The sequence below is a fragment of the Triticum aestivum genome, chromosome 5A (genome assembly GCF_018294505.1).
Source record: "Triticum aestivum cultivar Chinese Spring chromosome 5A, IWGSC CS RefSeq v2.1, whole genome shotgun sequence".
Taxonomy (NCBI): domain Eukaryota; kingdom Viridiplantae; phylum Streptophyta; class Magnoliopsida; order Poales; family Poaceae; genus Triticum; species Triticum aestivum.
This window is the reverse complement of record NC_057806.1, coordinates 616,065,080-616,085,877: the sequence shown is the minus strand read 5'-3', so window position 1 is coordinate 616,085,877 and position 20,798 is coordinate 616,065,080. Positions and strand designations below refer to the sequence as shown.

Genomic DNA, 20,798 nt, shown 5'->3' with positions numbered 1-20,798 from the left:
TGCCTTGTCTGGAACATCTCTTCAAAGCAAGAATTAGCGTATAGAAAGGAAGCAGCATTTCCTTTCAGCTGCTTTTAAAAAGTCCCTGTGGATATAGCCCACTTCTCATTTCTCAACACCAGCTTATCTTCTCTTTTCTTAAGTATAAGAGGGATAGGTACTTATTCCTGGCCGGCGGTATCATTGCTGCTCCTCGCCTAATGCGGATCATTGTGCAATGCTTATGTGAAATCTCAATCCAAAACGGATTCGTTTCGTTGGTAGAACCCACGCCGACGTCAAGATCAGTCTCCTTTCCTTTCAAAAGTGAGCGAGCAGAGCTGAAAAAGATGGAGTTACCTGGAGATGAGATTTCTTTCTACGGATATGAAGGATAGAAATATGCTATTTGTTGCTATTCCATCTATTTGTGCATCAAGTCCGAAGAAATGATAGTAGCTCGTTGTTTTATAGGCTTTCTCATATTCAGTCGGAAGAGTTTAGGTAAGACTTTCAAAGAAACTCTCGACGGGAGAACCGAGTCTATTCAGGAAGCATTGCAGCAATTCTTCAATCCTAACGAAGTAATTCTGGAGGAATCCAATGAACAACAATGATTACTTAGGATCAGCTTGCGAATTTGCAGCACCGTAGTAGAATCATTACCAACGGCACGATGTGCGCCTAAGTGTGAAAAGACAGTGCAAGCTTTGTTATGCTGAAACCTAAATGTAAAGTCAGCAACACTTCTGAATGCCACTTCTTCCCGCCGCATCCGTCTTCAGGACGATATAGTCACAGGTTTTCACTTTTCAGTGAGTGAAAGATTTGTATCCGGGTCTACGTTCAAAGCTTCTACCATAGACCTAATTCGAGAAGGCTTGATAGTCCTAAGAAAGGTGAGGGTGTCCAAATGAGAAAGACCAATCCAAAACTTCTTGTTTCGTTGGAAAAACCAACGCCGACGTCAAGATCAGTCTCCTTTCCTTTCTCTTTTCGGGAGCAGAGCTGAAAAAGATGGGAAATTCCAATGATTCTTCGTGCATTATTTCCAAGTGTCATTCTTTTGTTCATTGCTATACCATCGTTTGGTCTTGCATTGCCAGTACTAATAATGGCATTAGTTGTCTTATTCGGAGTTCAAGGAATAGCCTTTCATCTTGGGAATGAGAATGTCGCGGATCTCAATGTTCTCGTCATGACCAATGCTCCTAACGAGGGTGACTTTCCCATAGACCAACCTCCCGTTGGCGGACTACCATACCTCCAGCAGGAAATGGCGCACGCCGCCCATCCCGAAGACATGATTTCAGAGTTGACTTCCAAGGTTGAAAGAATATTTAACGAAGTAGGCACTCCTCTTCCTTTAGAGGAGGGTGAGTCTGCGCGATCGTTCACTGAAAATCTTATATTGTGGAATAGTGAGGGAGGAGATACTCTTCAACAAATCTTCTCTGATTATATGGAAGCCGGGGACGCAAGCGAATTCGTCACAACAGCCACCAATCTAGCGAAGCGGTTTCGCCGCGCCGAGCTCGGTGAACCAGATTCTCCCGACCCCGATGCGCCTGCAAAAGAGCAGGAGGCTCATTCCACGGGATCCCCTGAAAGCACAAAAGCAAATGATGGGGCGAACGAGGCAGGCCCGTCTTCTTCGAGGAAGCGTAAAAGGTGGGATGATGATTTAGGGTCCGAAGATGACGATTCGGGGGGACCCGGGGAATCTCCAGATCCAGTGGAAATCGTTTACGAAGGGGATGCACAAGGGTACGACTGGGAGGGGGATTAGGTTGGCCGCCAACTTCGCCTGCCTTTCTATCTGAGTTCTTCCCTCTTGATGCTTTCTAACGACTCCTAAATTTCACAAAATCCTTTTTTTCTTTCTTATTTGAAATCCAAATCAAAATGCCTCAACTTGATAAATTAACTTATTTCTCACAATTCTGCTGGTTATGTCTTCTCCTCTTTACTTTTTATATTCTCTTATTTAATAATAATAATGGAATACTTGGAATTAGTAGAATTCTCAAACTACGGAACCAACTGCTTTCGCACCGGGGGGGCGAGATCCGGAGCAAGGACCCTAAGAATCTGGAAGATATCTCGAGAAAAGGTTTTAGCACCGGTCTCTCATATATGTACTCCAGTTTATCCGAAGTATCCCAATGGTGTAAGACCGTCGACTATTTGGGAAAAAGGAGGAAAATCACTCTGATCTCTGATTTCGGAGAAATAAGTGGCTCACGAGGAATGGAGAGACAGATTCTCTATTTGATCTCGAAGTCCTCATATAACACTTCTTCCAGTCGGATCACTTGTTGGAAAAACATAATGCTCACACATGTTCCACACGGGCAAGGAAGCATAATATCATGAAAGCCGTCTGATAATCTTTCTATAGGTTCCCCGAAGAGAATGGTCTCATCACAAAAACACTTTCTATATGTTCTGTTATTTCGAGATTCGAAGAAGCAAGCAAGTTTTTCATATAGTTGTTTTTGTGTAGTGATCTCTGTTCATGGAGATCACGAGGCCACTGATACCCGAAGTGGTTAGGTGGGATAGAAGAGAGGGAAAGCTGGCTTCTATCACATAGTTTCTCTTTCAGGGTACATAGGACGGCCCTCTCGTCATTACCTTTTGTGCTTACCCGTAGCTAGCTGTGCCTGAAGTCATGGATGATGCTATTCCCACTGAGAGATGTGCTGCAAAATGGAAGCTGTGTTAGTCCTCGGCTAAAATCATCTTCCTTTATTAAAGACCATATATATCCATATGTAGATAGAAGAGGGGATATAGTCGTTCAAAGCTAAGGTGAGTATGTTCCAGCTAATTCTCAGATTCCGCTTTCCTGTCTGTCCATGTAAAAAGGAGTCCAGCCCACAAGGAGAGGGAATCCACAATAATATCTGTTTTAAATGGTATATTGGGCATAGTTTCTCTTAAGAGGTGTAATTCTGTTTGGGGATGACATTAGATAATCCGAATCGTAGTCCTCGCGGGAATGGTCGCAAAATGCGAAGGAGTTTTGTTGTCGAAGCTGGGGATCTAGATAGGTACCGATCTCGGTGGGGATTTTCCTATTTTTTCTATGGAATTTGTTTCATTCCTTTCATGCATAGATGATCCTTCTGAGCTTTGGAAGTACCTTTGCCCTGGAAGATTGTCCCGTGATTGAGGGATTTCTCTACAACTATTGCGATTAAAGACATATACAAATCCGAAACAGGGAAGTACGAAACTAAAGGGACTTTCTCTCGATGAACTCCCTAGTTCCTATGTTTGCTTTGAGGCAGTGCTAATTGCTAATGTGTGAACTATCACTATAGAAAAATAGATTGGAATCACTTCTAACATCAAAGATAGGAAAATCTGGCCTATTGGGTGCCGATCCACTCGATCCTATGCTATGCATTTGTGACCAATATAGGTAAGATCATGAATACAAGATGGCGATGAGTCATGCCAAGTTTGGGGAGTGTTGCTCGTACCCTCATTGCATGTTTTCAAATAGGGCATACTGCCTCTGATTTACTATTGAAAAACAAGTCGACAGGAGAACCCGAGTGCAACCAGATAAGAGTTCGCTTTCGAAAGACGACAATGGCAAGTCTCAATCAACTGTCATTAGATCAATAGTAAACAGGAGATTGCTTTGCGTATCACGGATCGAGCACACAATAGAATGCTCGAACTACACTCTCCTAGCAAAAGGCAGGGCAAGTGAGTTCTACACGATATTCGATAATGAAACGAGCCTTGCTCCTTCCGAAACCCACCTTAATCCATTTTATAAGGAATCTGTCTCCTTCCGTAATCCATTCCTCCATCCCACACTCTTCTTATAGTTATGAGTGAATCTGAATCAAAAAAAAATATACTATACCGAAGACAAAGAGAAGACATCAGGGAGCGGAGAGAGAAGAGAGCGGTTGTTGGAACAGCAAGCCCTACTTCCTTCACTGGGACACTGGCACCAAACAAAAACAAAACTAGACTGCCCGAACAACAAGTCCCGCCCCTTCCTCCCGGATCTGCACGTTGAACAAACAAAGACACTCCCCCTCATCTGAAAAAAACGAGTATTATTTCTCAGCTGGCAACAAAGAAACGCCTAGCAGAAGAAAGTAGTTATTCTTGCATCTCTGCTACTAGGAAAGTAAGTCATTGACAAAGGACCCAACCCTTCTGAATTCGCTGAGCGAGACCTAAGATCGGAATGAACAGCAGTCGAAACCCTGAGCCCATCGTGTCTGCCAGCTATGCAATGGCTCTACTAGAGATTCCGTAGGGAGAGCAGTCGCTAACCTTTCCTTCGGTCTATCATGAGAAATTTGCGAATCGAATCCGTTGTCATTAGAGTGATCAACTATATACACTAATTATTCAAACAGATGCTCTCCGGTGGAAATGAACCACGAGAGACTAAGCCCTGCCGATAGCAGTAGAAGCGTTAGCCACAGAGTGACTTTTTAATTGACACCCACTAGTGGTCAGTTTCTACTTCCAAGTTGACTGGACCAGGTACCACATTTACCATAGGATATGCTTATCTGACGAGGTCCCTTGAGTCATCTCTGCCACTTGGAATTGCTTATGAGATGTTCTTAAATGCTCTTCTTGGTATGAAATTGCCTACCTTCCTTAAGTCTTGCTTTCCCGAGAGCCCTCATTTCATAAAATTCCACTGGCCAGTTAATTCATTATGCTTATTTTTCAATGAAAGTTGCATCCGAACATGTTTCTCAACACGAAAAAGAAAGTCATATTGAGTTGTTAGAGAAATCAAGTTATAGCCAAAATAGTGTACCATCACATGGTTTTGATACTAAGCAGGAAAGTATAGGAATGCAATGAGGAAAGACAGATAAACACATCGCCTCGTTTAATACTTTCAAAGCATCAGTTGAATGACTATTCTGCTCCATTCGGAAATACGCAAAAGTATGTCCCTTATTTGAGATCTCTTAAGATCAGCTATTTGCTAATATGATAAAGGTGGACGCTTGTACTTGTCTGAAAACAGAAACTATGATGATTCACATTACTGGCTTGCTGTCCTTTGGCGGGAAAGCTAACAGGTGAACTTGCTCAACATAAAGTGGAAGGAAAGTGTAGTAGAGATATTACTCGCTGTCTGAGAAGATCTACTTGAGACCTCTGAACCAACTTCATTCCACAGGAACGAAAGCTGAATGAAAGTACTCAAGCTTCAAACTCCTTGCTAACCGATAAAAGGAATCAAGCTTCAAGGACTATATGACTAGCTCTTCCACATCCTCGCCACCATTCATAAGGCTTTCAAGGAATATTGAGATATCTACAGAAAAGAGAAACAAACATTCTCAGTTGGTCCACTATTAGCGAGGCCTAAAGTCTTCACTTCATCAGTCTAGGAATAACACTAAAGTAGCACCCCTCACTACATTCTTGTTCACTGAACATAGATCTCTAAAGAACAGTGCACTGGTACACGATATGATCTGTCGTCATGACCCATGAACTGAGCTTCTCACTAATCGAAATGGTCCTCTCAGCATGTTTCAAGGGAAGCAAGAGATCGTTTTCTCAGGATATTAGTCACCCAATCTTCCCAATAGTATTCCTTAACTCATGAATTGATACACTTGTTCATTCTCTTTCTATTTCCACTGGTTTCTTTTGTTCACTTGCAATGCGGCATTTGAATCCATTTTACTCCACTTCTCTCTCTTTTCTTCCTGATGAGGGTGATGTACTCCGGGTACCTGATCATCATGACTGGAATTCCAGAGGATTCCTTGAGTACTCGTTACTTCGAGGTCAAATGGTGCGATGGTATTCATCCAAAATAGGAAACTGGTAGCGACTTGCATTTGATGGACTCTTCCTTCCTGTAGGAATAGGGGAGAGTGGTAACGTGAGCCACCTTTCCTTTATACAGCAGTAATAGCACATGCAAGTTCCTAGGGTCTATATAGCTAGTCAAGGATCATAAAACAATTAGCAAATCATCATGTGGAATGATGTAAACTAGCCTAAAAAAGTGAAAGAAGCCCTCATACCCACTCCTCTTTCCCCACCAAACCAACAAGTAGTAGGTTGGTGGGCCTCGGTATCTCTATTTGCTAAGATGGATACCTACACCACTCAATAGTTCCAATTCATTGTTTTTTATCCCATAGGAAAGAAAATGCTTAAAGCAATTTTGTCCTTTCCTCCTCCGTCATACGACGGTCTTCACAACCTTCCACCGGAGGCTTTTCTCTGTTTTCCTCCTCCATCAAATGACGGTCTTCACAACCTTCCACCGGAGGCTTTTCTCTGTTTTCCTCCTCTTTAGCCATTGCTTCTTGAATCATATCTTCGATCTTCTTTAGGGGAAATTTAAACATGTTCGCATCCCGCGGGAAGCGAAAAGCCAGAAATAGAATTTCCTCAGGTTTAAGAACCGAAAGGAGTTTATCCAGATTTGGTACCAAACCCGGGAAAAACCCTAAACGAGCTCTTAAAAAATCTATATAAGCAGGGTTATAGGAATCCTTAGATTCCCCTCCCTCCGCTTTGGGTGGCTTCCACTGCTTGCGCGAGTGAGCAATTATATTGCGGATATCCCCCGGTTCCAAGATCTCGAGCAGAGAAAAGTCCCGGGGGAACGTGTGCACCATGAATAGGATCTCCTCAGGTTCCGGGAATGAAACAAGTGAGTCTATCTTGCACTCTAAACCAGGGAAATCTTTATATTCCGAGCACAAAAGCCACCCCTTAAAGGTTTCTTTGTAATTGTCAGGCGGTCCCCCCGCTCCGGAGGAGAAGCTTCTTCTATGGCTATGGCCAAAAGGAGAAATAGTCCTGTTCATTATATGGCTATGGCCAAAAGGAGAAAAGGATCCGGTGCGATGAGTCTCATCCGTGTAATATTTTGGAATTCCTCTTCCAACTCGTCCTGGAATGGGCGTTATGGCAAAGAACAAGAAGAAAAAGACAGAAGGAATTTGTCTAATAGTAACAAATGGTGCCTCCACAGGTTGACATCCGATCCAACCTAGTAGTAAGCAATCCGCCAAAAGCAACCAAAATATTCCTTGGTGAATCGGTCGAAAACTTGAACTACGCACATACATTTCTTTAAAAAAAGGTAAAGCCAAGAGAGATATAAAAACTAGTGCTATTGCGGCTACACCTCCCGCTTTGTCAGGTATACTGCGAAGAATGGCATGGATCGGTAGGAAATACCATTCCGGCACAATATGAGGCGGGGTGGGCATCGGATTAGCAGGCATATAATTGTCGGGATGCCCCAAAACATTAGGAGCAAAAAAAATCCAAATGGAAAAAAGATAGCAGAAGCTACCCGACCTACAAGATCCTTTACATAAAAATAAGGGTAAGAAGCAATTTTATCCATCTCAGAATGTACACCCAATGGATTATTTGATGGAGACTAAAAAAACGATTTAAGGTGGAGTAAATGATGGAGACTAAAAAAATGATTTAAGGTGGCATTGTCCACGGAGAAACCACCCCAAAGCCAAGTCACTATGGTATCTCCTACTACTGGTATGGCGCTAGCTAAGCTTGTAATTACTGTTGCTCCCCAAAAGCTCATCTGACCCCAAGGTGGTACGTATCCTATAAAAGCTGTCACAATCATTAATAGGAATATGACAACTCCGAGACACCGAAAAAATTCCCTAGGACTACTATAACTCGCATGATATAGACCACGAAAAATATGAAGGTGAACCACAATGAGAAACATACTTGCCCCATTAGCATGCATATAACGGAGCAACCAGCCCCCTTCAACATCTCTCATAATGTGTTCTATGCTGTTGAAAGCTAGATCCACATGAGGTGTGTGATGCATAGCTAAAAAAACGCCAGTCACTATCTGAATGACTAAACAAATACCTGCTAACAAACCGAACCCCCACCAATAACTAAGATTGCTCGGGGTTGGATAATCTATCAAATGCTGGTTAAGTGTGGAGTATATAGGTTGTTTAAGAAGAGAGAATCGTTGGTTCCTTATAGTCATTTCTCTTTTCTATCGGTACAACTCCTCTTCCCCCTTATTTACCCCCTTGCCTTGATGGAAATTGGCTTCGCTGCGCCCTGAATAATCAAAAAGCTGCATGAGAAGATTCATCCCATTTTGGCGAGAGGGAGGCAGCGAATCACCTGGGCTACGGATTTGTCGGTTAGTTGATTCTCGAAATAAGGTCATTCGAAAAAAAAACTGCCGCTTTCTCTGCCGGTTTCTTAAGGCTTCAAACGAACGACTAGTCATTAAGAAACCCATGAAATCCAAGTCTATTTTTGACCTTTCATGAAAAGTTTTGCCTGCGCACAAACTACCTAGCCCTTTTCAAAAGAACGTCGATTTCCATCTCAACAAAGAAAGAACTCAAAATAAATGAAAGCAATATTGTTGTCCTATTACTCTTTTTTCCTTGTGGAGCTTTGGAAAGGAGAGAATTTGAATAAAGTAACTCTCGGAAACTCTTATTGGACGCTATTACTCTACCACTCTATAAATGGTATATAGATATCTTCACTTCATCACAAAGAAATTGAGTACTAGCACGCATTGCTATGGATGCTGCAACCGCAAACAGGCTTTCTGCAATTTCTACCGAAACGGAGCAACTGAAAAATGAGATTGAAGGGCACCGTAGAGTGCTAAACAACCAGTTGAGAAGTGTTCGAACAATGGATCCTGCAAAGAAAGAAGCGCGCATTCGCGCTACCAGAGAGCGCATAGAGGGTTTGGAGGAGAGGCAGGAAGCGCTGCGGGTGGAGCAGCAAGTGCTCTTTATTCGTCTAGCATCTCGCTAGAATAGAAGAGTCCGTAGACTCTTTTTAGTTTTCTAAGGTTGGTTTAAATTCAATAAGTGTCTGGAGACATTTGTTTTCATGTCAGGTGTTCTTTGTCTTAGTTTGATTCCAATCTACTCCTATGCTAAGTGTCTTTGTTTGGTTTGATTTCTTGTGTTTGCATGTATGGGCTAGCCGTCAGTGTTCAATGCTTATGTTAATATAATAACGCCAAAATGTGCTGCAAATTCATGTTCAAGTTGAAATAAGGCCGAAGGGCTAAGTGTACTACTGGAGATTATATATTCCAGCTCTGAAGTTTCCTTTTGAGCCCCCGTTCTACTATGGTTTGGATTCTAGTTGAAGCGTGCGACCATCTATTCAGATGAGGAGACCGAGTAAGAAACCACTAAGCGGAGACCTACTATATATATATATATATATATATATATATATATATATATATATATATATATATATATATATATATATATATATATATATATATGCCCACGAGGTTTAAGCAATACAAACAACGATTTCACCAATCTCTCTCTATCTCATCTAACATGATAGGTCCCTTGTCTCCGCATACCCGGTGCCGGCAACACCGATGTGTGCCTTCATCCACGACATGTCCCCGAGCCTGACAAGCCTGGTCGACGCTTCATCAACTTCGCATTCGTCCGTCTACACATACTCGGTGCTGGCAACACCGATGTTTGCCTTCATCCACGATGTGTTCCGGGGCTTGACAAACCCGGCGCAACGCGTCGTCAACAACACCTTCTTTCCGGCGCACCACTACTTTGACACCACTATGCCCATGACTAACTCAGCGCCTCCTTGCGCCTGCGACTCCACGACGACTTCCTCGACACCGGCTACCCCGACTCGACATTGACCACGACATTTTTCGCACGGCTACCTCAATCATGGCTACACCACCCACGCTCTCGGCTACATCGACAAACGGCACAAAGGGCTACCGCCTTGCTTGAGCAACCTCGTTGGTTTCAACTCCAGCAACGACTTCCGCGCTGCATTGACCGTTACGACTAGGGGGGGGGGGTCCGTCGACTTACCTTCGGATTCTTCTCCATTCTCCTCGTCTACGTCGCTAATGTTGTAACTGCGGGGGGATATTGAATATATGATTATTACGAAGTATAGGATAGACTAGGATTTGGTCCTTGCTACTTCTTGAGCCACTTGGTAGTTTTTTTGTTGCGGGAAAACTTTCAATCTATTCATCATCAATCATGATAGTACAGTGAATAGTAGAAATTAGAAAAAATTACAACCAGATTCATAGATCACATAGCGACAGCTACAAAAACTTAAACGAGCCGAAGGCGCGCCACCATCATTGCCCCTCCCTCCATGGAGCCGGACAAATCTTGGTTTTTTTGTGAAAAGATTGCTAGGCCTTTATTGATTAGCTAAAATGTTTGCGGGAATTACAACTGGGTCATGCGCTGTACCCAGCCACAAATGCCTCCCCACAGGGAGGGAAACACCATACCTAGCTAGCTTGTGAACTTCATAATTCGCAACTCGAGGTTCAAAAGATAAATAACAACATGCAAAGGAATGAGAAGTATCTAAAATCTCTTGAATGATAATACCATAGTCCCCTTCAGATTTTTGATGTATATGATGTACCATCTGTTTCAATCCAAAGCAACTTGGAGGTGTAACATGCCAAAATCTTGCACCAAAGAAAGATCCTCCCTGCATGCAATTGTTGGGATTTATGATAGGGTGTGACGACTGCAAATTAAAATTTCCTACCCGCAGAACATCCAGGAACATGCTAACAGAGATGGATCACAGATCGTTACCACTAGACGTGCAGTGCCATGCAGCGGAAATAAAGTTGTGGCAGTGCGTCTGCGCGAATCGTCACCTCGTCCGATCTTCCTCGAACAACTGGTCATCGGATCCCACGTACTGGTTCACCGGAAAGGCGGAAGTGCACCACCTCTAACGGTATTCGCGCGTGCAGGAGGAACACTATGCGGCGGACTGCTAGTTCCGATCACACTGCCGGCAGCGAGTGGAGGTGGCTACTTGCAACACATGCAAAGCCTTAGTGACGGCGCCAAAGCGATCAACCGAATGAGTGTGCCGCACCTCCACTATATATAGGCATCCGTAGCGGGATCAACACTTGGGCCTCGCACGGATCCTAAAGCCCAATTCTGTTCGGCCTGGATCCGAGTACGAGTAGAACTAGAAGAAACCCCGCACATTGCCGCGGAGACTTGTTGGAGTAATTTTTTCTACAATGAACTGAGACAAAAGTTGCATTTGTGTAGACATGAAATGGCTCGAGGTAAGAAAAAGGATAGTACATCATGCCATAATAACACATTTTAAAATATGTGGCATGGTAAATAGATCAGTTGTAATGAAAGAAGATCAGCCAGAAATATTTTTATTTTACTTGCCACAATACTAAGTGCACGACTAACATGATAATCAGTAGTGCATGAGTTACAGTAAAACTTGCATCAGAATATAACACTATACACATCATATTTCTAGAAGGTCCCAATGACCGTCTTGGACTTTACATCAACAGGGAAGGGATTATTCATGAAGATTACCATTGAAAGGAAAGGAATGGAAGCAATATATTTCTGCCTTTCAAGGTGAAAGGACCTACGAAAGATTAACCAAGAATGGTTGAAAGATTGTCATACCACACCGAAGGTCCAAATTAACAATAGACTACAAATCTAATAGCTTGTATTTACTCTCTTCCTAAAGCTCGGCTTTAGACTGAAATGAAAAATAAATAATATGTGGAAGATTAACCGAGAAGTAATGGAAGATTGTGATACCGCACTGAAGGTCCCCAATCACTAGTTTACAATAGACCATAAATCTAATAACTTGTATTTACTCTCTTCCCAAAGCTCGGCCTTAGAACAAAACAACAAATAAATATGTGATGCTAGATAGATATTAACAATTTCCCTGCAACAAAAGCCATTTAACAAATGGGTAATCAACATACTGTAGTTAATGGAAAATCTAAGATAAATTTCCAGCATTACTCAGGATATGTAGGTCAAACAAATTGCAACCCTTTGGAGTCAAAGATATACCCGATATAGTGATCACTCTGATAAACATAAATTTCCAGCATAACCTTAAGATGTGCAGGTCAAAAAATAGTGTAACCCTTTGGAGTCAAACATGTACTTGATATATAGTGATGACTGATAAGAAATTGTAACCCTTTTAATATGTAATAAATGACGGTTATATATCAAAAAACTTTGTCACTATCATATTAGAACTGAATAGTAAATCGTCTATGGGCATCTGTACATGGATCATCAAATACAATTGCCATGCAAAATATATAGGTGTGTAAGCTGAAGCTTTCAGTAGTATCTCTGAAGCACGATACCTTGAAACAACATGTCAGTTTTAGCCTTTTTGGTACATATACACAAAAGAGTAAAATGACCTTTTCATACAGAAACTTACCCTGCTGGAAACATAATCTGTGTAAGGAGGAGCGGAACATACTACTCTTGCCGTCCCAAAGTCGACAATTTGTACAATACCATTCGTTAGTCGTCACTAACAGATTTTCTGAAAGAAAATAACTGTACGTAAATTTTGTCATATTATAGGCATTGGGGCATAATATAGTCTACCAAATTACCAGGTTTCATGTCGCAATGAAAATATCCATAATTATGTATGTACATATATCTCACAGAATGCCATCTGGTACTTAATATATAAACTACACACGGAGCATCTTACCTGCAACTTTTTACTTCTGCTAATTCAGATCAAAGCTTCAATCTGTGCAAAGACAATGGTTAATCTACAACAATAACAAAATTGATTCATAATTGTATGCTTAAACAAAGTGACACTGCATATGTGAATTTGGGATAGCAATGTATAAGATGAGATGGCGTATGTGAGGTACAAAATATGAATACCCGAACATGCTGGAGCATCAAAGGGGTATGGTTGTCCTAGAACTGCACGACTCTTTTTTTTTGAACCGGGCATAACCCCTTTCCATTACTGCGACATAACGGAAATACATCCAGGTCCACAGAATGAGACGGGAGAGGAGAGAGCGAGTTCAAGCACCGCCGGGAAACCTACTGCGAGCACTCACCATCGAGATAACCCGCTGTAGGACGAAAACCCGGTGACACCAAATAAGTATGTAATTCAGACGGGACTACCCCCCAGACTGCTCACAAACAAGCACCAAAAGATAGTCCCACGCAGGGGAAGACTCCAAGGATGAACATAAACCCAAAAGCCAATGTTGCCATCGAAAACAGACACCCCTGAAGACGCAACTCTTCTCCTTGTTCAACTTCTCCAGCAAGCTTCTCAATCTTTGGTTGCAGCACAGATGCGCATCATCCTCGACACACTGTTCTTCAGCATGTCTACTCCTGCTCGCAGATCCACCGCATCCTCCTGCTTCAGTAAACCTGCCCAATAACAGAGAAAAGCGCACATAGAGAAACAACATTCAAAAGGTGTTTTTAGATGCTTAGATTCGAACGTAGCACTATTGCGGCAGGTCCAGATAGCCCAGCAAAGCGAAGCTATGCCAACTGTGTAAAAGACCTCCCCATTCGGGAAATATACATAACACCAGAAATAAGCCTGCCACAAGCTGTTCGGACACAAATCAGTGTCGAGCATGCAAGCAATGGTTCTCCAGGTCACCTTAGCTACATGGCAGGCAAAAAGAGATGTTGGGATGTTTCACGCTCCCCACAAAATGAACACTTCGGATTCCCTTTCCATCCCATTTTTTCATCACATCTCAGGTAAGAATAGAATCCTGGAACAATTGCCACATAAAGATTTTGATTTTTAGAGGAATGCCAGCCTTCCAAACCCACCCAAAATTGCACCCTACGATGTTTCTTTCTAGGAAGGAATACACTGATTTAGTCGTAAAGACCCTTTTCGGACCCAAGGCCCATTTTATAATATCTGAATCATCAGAAACACAACTTTTCCTAGCGGCTTCAACCATCTGATGCCATTGTTCTTTAAGCTCATTGCTTAATCTCCTCCTAAAGAAGGATATAAGGTCTGCCTCTAGATAGTTTTTCACAGTGCAATCAGGGGAATTGCATATCGAGAATAATTGAGGGTACTGATCCTTAAATGGTTTTTGATCACCGATATGATCGACCCACAGCCTAGCAATATTTCCCGATTGTATAATGACTTTTCTCCCAGTCATATAAAGGTCTTTCACCTTCATGATGGCTTTCCAATAGGGTGAATCACTCATCTTCATCTTAACAGATGCTATCGAAGCCCTACCAAAGTATTTGGCTTTGATGATCTCTTGCCAAAGCCCATTTTTAGTCTCCAGTTTCCACCACCATTTAGTAAGAAGGCTTAGGTTTTGTCTATGCAGATCTTTCACACACAATCCACCTTTCTCTTTTGATCTGCATATACGAGCCCATTGCACTAAGTAATAGCGCTTTCTGATACATCTCCGTCGTATCTACTTTTCCAAACACTTTTGCCCTTGTTTTGGACTCTAACTTGCATGATTTGAATGGAACTAACCCGGACTGACGCTGTTTTCAGCAGAATTACCCTGGTGTTATTTATGTGCAGAAACAAAAGTTCTCGGAATGACCTGAAACTTCACGAAACAATTTTTTGGAAATAATAAAAATTCCTTGCAAAAGATGAAGACCAGGGGGGCCACCACATGTCCACGAGGGTGGGGGGCGCACCTGCCCCCCAGGGTGTGCCCCCTACCTCGTGGGCCCCCTGGAGCTCCTCCGACCTCAACTCCAACTCTATATATTTGGTTCCGGGGAGAAAAAAATCAGAGAGAAGGATTCATCGCGTTTTACGATACGGAGCCGCTGCCAAGCCCTAAAACCTCTCGGGAGGGCTGATCTGGAGTCTGTTCGGGGCTCCGGAGAGGGGAATCCGTCGCCATCGTCATCATCAACCATCCTCCATCACCAATTTCATGGTGCTCACCACCGTGCGTGAGTCATTCCATTGTAGGCTTGCTGGACGGTGATGGGTTGGATGGGATCTATCATGTAATCGAGTTAGTTTTGTTAGGGTTTGACCCCTAGTATCCACTATGTTCTGAGATTGATGTTGCTATGACTTTGCTGTGCTTAATGCTTGTCACTAGGGCCCGAGTGCCATGATTTCAGATCTGAACCTATTATGTTTTCATCAATATATGAGAGTTCTTGATCCTATCTTGCAAGTCTATAGTCACCTATTATGTGTTATGATCCGTTAACCCCAAAGTGACAATAATCGGGATACTTACCGGTGATGACCGTAGTTTGAGGAGTTCATGTATTCACTATGTGTTAATGCTTTGTTCCGGTACTCTATTAAAAGGAGGCCTTAATATCCCTTAGTTTCCGTTAGGACCCCGCTGCCACGGGAGGGTTGGACAAAAGATGTCATGCAAGTTCTTTTCCATAAGCACGTATGACTATATTCGAAATACATGCCTGCATTACATTGATGAATTTGAGCTAGTTCTATGTCACCCTAGGTTATGACCGTTACATGATGAACTGCATCCGGTATAATTCTCCATCACCGATCCATTGCCTACGAGCTTTCCATATATTGTTCTTCGCTTATTTACTTTTCCGTTGCTATTGCTATCATCACTACAAAATACCAAAAACATTACTTTTGCTATCGTTACCTTTTGCTACTGTTACCACTACTATCATATTACTTTGCTACTAAATACTTTGCTGCAGATACTAAGTTTCCAGGTGTCGTTGAATTGACAACTGAGCTGCTAATACTTGAGAATATTCTTTGGCTCCCCTTGTGTCGAATCAATAAATTTGGGTTGAATACTCTACCCTCGAAAATTGTTGCGATCCCCTATACTTGTGGGTTATCAAGACTATTTTCTGGCGTCGTTGCCGGGGAGCATAGCTCTATTCTTTGAGTCACTTGGGATTTATATTTGCTTATCATTATGAAGAACTTGAGAGATCCAACAACTATGATTTATCCCTCAACTACGAGGGGAGGTAAGGAGCTGCCATCTAGCTCTGCACTTGATTTACCTTCTGTTTTGAGTAAGCATGCGACACCTAAACCTGCTTCTGCTATTCGTTCTGATATGTCGCATGCTATTGATGATGCCACTTCTGCTATGCATGATACTTATGATGAAACTACCTCTATGCTTGATACTACTGTGCCACTTGGTGAATTTCTCGATGAACAACTTGCTAGGGCTAGAGAGAATGAAAATATTGAATCTGATAATGCTGATGAAAGTGATGATGAAGACTCATCTGTTATTCCTGAGGGTTATGTTTTTGATAAAGAAGCTTCTTTAGCTATTTTATCTTGCAAAGATAGATATGAACTCAAGAGGTTATTAGCTAAATGGAAGCAGCAATCTCTAAATGCTAGAATGAAACCTGACCCTGCTTTTGCTACTTCACCTATCTTTGTTATTGATAAGGATTATGAATTTTCTGTTGATCCTGATATAATTACTTTGGTTGAATCTGATCCTTTTCATGGCTATGAATCTGAAACTGTTGTGGCACATCTTACTAAATTAAATGATATAGCCACCCTGTCCACTAATGATGAGAGAACTCGCTACTTTTATATCCTTAAAATATTTCCGTTCTCATTAAAGGGTGATGCTAAGATATGGTTTAATTTTCTTGATCCTGGTTGTGTGCGTAGTCCCCATGAGACGATTTATTACTTCTCTGCTAAATATTTCCCTGCTCATAAGAAACAACCTGCTTTAAGGGATATATATAATTTTGTGCAAATTGAAGAAGAGAGTCTCCCACAAGCTTGGGGGAGGCTTCTCCAATTACTTAATGCTTTGCCTGATCATGCTCTTAAGAAAAATGAAATACTTGATATCTTTTATAATGGACTAACCGATGCCTCCAGAGATTACCTGGATAGTTGTGCTGGTTCTGTTTCCAGGGAAAGAACACCGGATGAAGCTAAAGTTCTATTGAATAATATGTTGGCAAATGAAAATAATTGGACACTTCCTGAACCAGTTCCTGAGCCAGCTCCTGATCCTATTCCTAAATCAACTCCGAAGAAGAGGGGTATTCTATTTCTCAGTCCTGAAGATATGTAAGAGGCAAAGAAATCTATGAAAGAAAAGGGTATTAAAGCTGAAGATGTTAAGAATTTACCTCCTATTGAAGAAATACACGGTCTTAATTTACCGCCTATTGAAGAAACATATGATCTTGATCCATCACCTATTGAAGAAACTCATGGTCTTGATAACCCGACACAGGTAGTAAAGGTAAATTCTCTCTATAGATATGATAAAGCTGAAATTCCGTTTACTAAGTTTGCTAGCCCATGCTTAGATGAGTTTGATAAATTTATGGCTAAGCAAGAAGACTTTAATGCTTATTTTGGTAGACAATTGAAATACAATTCAAATATGCTTGAACACTTGGGTGATTATATGGCTAATGTTAAAGGTGAACTTAAACTTATTAGTAAACATGCTTCTATGGTTACCACTCAAGTAGAACAAATACTTAAAGCTCAAAATGATTCACTCAATGAACTGAATAGTAAGAAAAATGATAATGTTGTTAGAGTTATGACTAGAGGTGGTAAAATGAATCAGGAACCTTTGTATCCTGAAGGCCACCCTAAGAGAATTGAGCAAGATTCTCAGAGAAATAATGTAGATGCACCTAGTCCTTCTAATAGGAAGAAAAGGAAAAATGATAGGACTTTGCATGCTTCTAGTGAACCTATTACTGAAACACCTGAGAATCCAAATGATATTTCTATTTCTGATGCTGAAACACAATCTGGTAATGAACCTGCAACTAGTGATAATGTTAATGATAATGTTCATAATGATGCTCAACCTAGTAATGATAATGATATAGAAATTGAACTATTGATCTTGATAATCCACAATCAAAGAATCAACGTTATGATAAGAAAGACTTTGTTGCTAGGAAACACAGAAAGGAAACAGAGCCTTGTGTTTAGAAACCCATGCCTTTTCCTCCAAAACCATCCAAGAAAAAGGATGATGAGGATTTTGAGCGCTTTGCTGAAATGATTAGACCTATCTTTTTGCGTATGCGATTAACTGATATGCTTAAAATGAATCCTTATGCTAAGTACATGAAAGATATTGTTACTAATAAAAGAAAGATACCGGAAGCTGAAATTTCCACCATGCTTGCTAATTATACTTTTAAGGGTGGAATACCTAAGAAACTAGGAGATCCAGGAGTACCTACTATACCATGCTCCATTAAAAGAAATTATGTTAAAACTGCTTTATGTGATCTTGGAGCCGGTGTTAGTGTTATGCCTCTCTTTATATCGTAGACTTGATTTGAATAAGTTGACACCTACTAAAATATCTTTGCAAATGGCTAATAAATCAACTGCTATACCTGTCGGTATTTGTGAGGATGTGCCTGTTGTGGTTGCAAACGTTACTATTTTAACAGACTTTGTTATTCTTGATATTCCCGAGGACGATAGTATGTCTATTATTCTTGGAAGACCTTTTTTAAACACTGCAGGGGCTGTTATTGATTTCACTAAAGGCAATGTCACTTTTCATGTTAATGTTAATGAGCATATGGTACACTTTCCGAGGAAACAACCTCAAGTTCATAGTATCAATTCTATTGGAAAAATTCCATCAATTATATTTGGAGGTTTTGAATTTCCTCTTCCTACTGTCAAGAAGAAGTATGATATTCTTATTATTGGGGATGTGCATATCCCCGTTGAGGTAACATAGTGTTATTCAAAATTTCTCCGGTTCCATGTTATTCGGAATGAGTTCGTTAACAAGACTTGATCAACCTTGTTAGTGGATTCCTTTTGATGAGCATGAGATGGATGAAACTAGAAGGCACAACCTGTTCTACCCTCCTTTTACTTTCTGTTATTTATAATTAAAAAAAATATAAAAATAGTATTTATCTGTCTGTTAACTGAATTATCCGTGCAATATAAAAATACCCCGAAAATAAAAGTTCTCCAACTGCCCTAAAATTTAAATATGATTTTTTCTGGAATATTTGAGAATATTTGGCACTGAGAACACATCAGGGGGGCATCCACCTGGCCACGAGGGTGGAGGGCGCGCCCTACCCCTAGGCACCCCCCTGCCTCGTGGGCCCACGGTGGCCCTCCTCGACTTATCCTTTCACCCACACACTCCTTCTTCCTCCCACAAACACGAATATCCAGTTCATACCCGAGTCCAAGCTCATTTTGCTGCCAATTTTGATCTCCTTGCTCAAAGCACCTCTCACAAAAGTGCTTGGGGAGATTGTTCCTTGGTATGTGACTCCTCCATTGGTCCAATTAGTTTTTGTTCTAGTGCTTTATTCATTACAAATTTATGCTGCCTAGGTGACCATGTTCTTGAGCTTGCATGTCAAATTTATATGGTTCCAAGTGGTTTTGATGCATGATATAGGCTCTAGGCACTTGTAGGAGTAGTTGATATCAATATTATTGAGTTTGGTTTACTTTTATTTTGAAGTTACTAAAAATTTCAGAATTTTTTAGAAAATAATGAAGAGACTTTTGAGGGGCTCATTGAGCCGAAGCTCAAAGGAAAAGGCATCGAAGCCCAAATATAGTCTGCCTCGCACCGTGGAGGTTCGGTTGTGTGAATGGCCTTCCGATGATTTCTTGAGAGCAACCGGGATTTATGAAGATTTTTATGAATTGGCTGAGAATGCAGGACTCGCCGCTTTCCTCCACGACCAATGCGATCGGTATCTCTTACTCACAAATATCTTTGTGCAAAACTTTCATTTCCATTCTAGGAGCTCACCACCTACGGTGGAGTTTTATTTATATGATGAGCATAAGGAGATGTCACTTTATGATTTTTGTCAGGTTTTTTGGGTCCCTTTCGAGGGCACGACAGAGGAACCACATCGCGAGGATGTGGATGGGTTTATTGATACCATCACCGTAGGGGAAACGAGGAAGGTTTTCGATGCACGAATCACTGGCATACATTTTCCTGTTTTACGCTACTTTGCAATATTTGCTAGTTGTTGCTTAATTGGTCGTGGAAACTGTGGAAACCTTAGTGTTCCTAATATCCTTATTTTGTTCCATGGTTTATTCAGTGATAACTCTGTTAGTATGGGCGGTATTATTGCTAAACGGTTAAGTTTGAACCGTACAAAGGGCCCCATCTTTGGAGGCATCTATGCTTCACGCCTAGCTGCACATTTTAATATACCTATTAGGCATTATGAGAAGGAAGAAAAATTGATGCCTCGTGTTTATTTAGATTATAAGAATATGGTGGCACATGATTTTATTGTTAAGAAGAGGGAAGGAGAGCTTAAATACAAATTGTTCTTTGATAAACATCATCCTGAGACTATTACCCTGCCTGCTCCTTCCTTGTTTGATTTATCTTTAGGTCAGTACCTTGTTACCTTAGAGGCTATTCACGCCTATCGGAACCCTACATCAGCCACAGAGCCAGAGCCGAAACCACAAGTTGATCCTCCACGACAGTCTAATTACCATTGGGATCCGTAAATGATTGCCAACCAGTGGCAGTCAAAGTCTTCTTCTTCTTCGCAGTACGACCCCAACTACTATTATGGATATCCGCCAGGCCAACCATGGCCATAGACCAACTTAGGCCAAAAGCCTGAGCTTGGGGGAGTACGTATTTCTCACCGACATTATATTCATGTTCACACACTCATTGCTAGATGTCGGTGCTCGTACTTTTTCATTGTATCATCCATGCTAGTTTATTTCCTTTTTATGCTTTCTTCTTGTGTGTTTAATAAACCTTAATAAAAAAATTAGTTGTAGCTTTTAATTAGTTTACTTTCCATGCTTGTAGCAGGAATTAAAAAAACCCAAAAAGATTTACTGTTCTTCTTTTGCTTGTTGGGAGCTTTCCCATGTAAATAGTTTTATTTCTTTTCTTCTCTTTGGGGGTCGATAGGAGA

At 41.3% G+C, this 20,798-nt stretch overlaps 1 protein-coding gene and 1 pseudogene across 1 annotated transcript; both read left to right on the top strand.

The window, feature by feature from the left end:
• Window positions 1-345: 345 nt before the first annotated feature.
• LOC123101639 (ATP synthase protein MI25-like) lies at window positions 346-896 on the top strand (annotated as a pseudogene).
• A 971-nt stretch (window positions 897-1,867) lies between these two features.
• On the top strand, window positions 1,868-2,398 carry LOC123107969 (putative ATP synthase protein YMF19). The gene has a single exon (XM_044529845.1). It carries the CDS (start codon window positions 1,885-1,887, stop codon window positions 2,353-2,355), a length of 471 nt encoding a protein of 156 aa, XP_044385780.1. The 5' UTR covers window positions 1,868-1,884; the 3' UTR covers window positions 2,356-2,398.
• Window positions 2,399-20,798: the final 18,400 nt, after the last annotated feature.

Excerpts from the sequence above, each read along its gene's own strand:
- LOC123107969 (XM_044529845.1), top strand. The coding sequence starts at position 1,885 with ATGCCTCAACTTGATAAATTAACTTATTTCTCACAATTCTGCTGGTTA.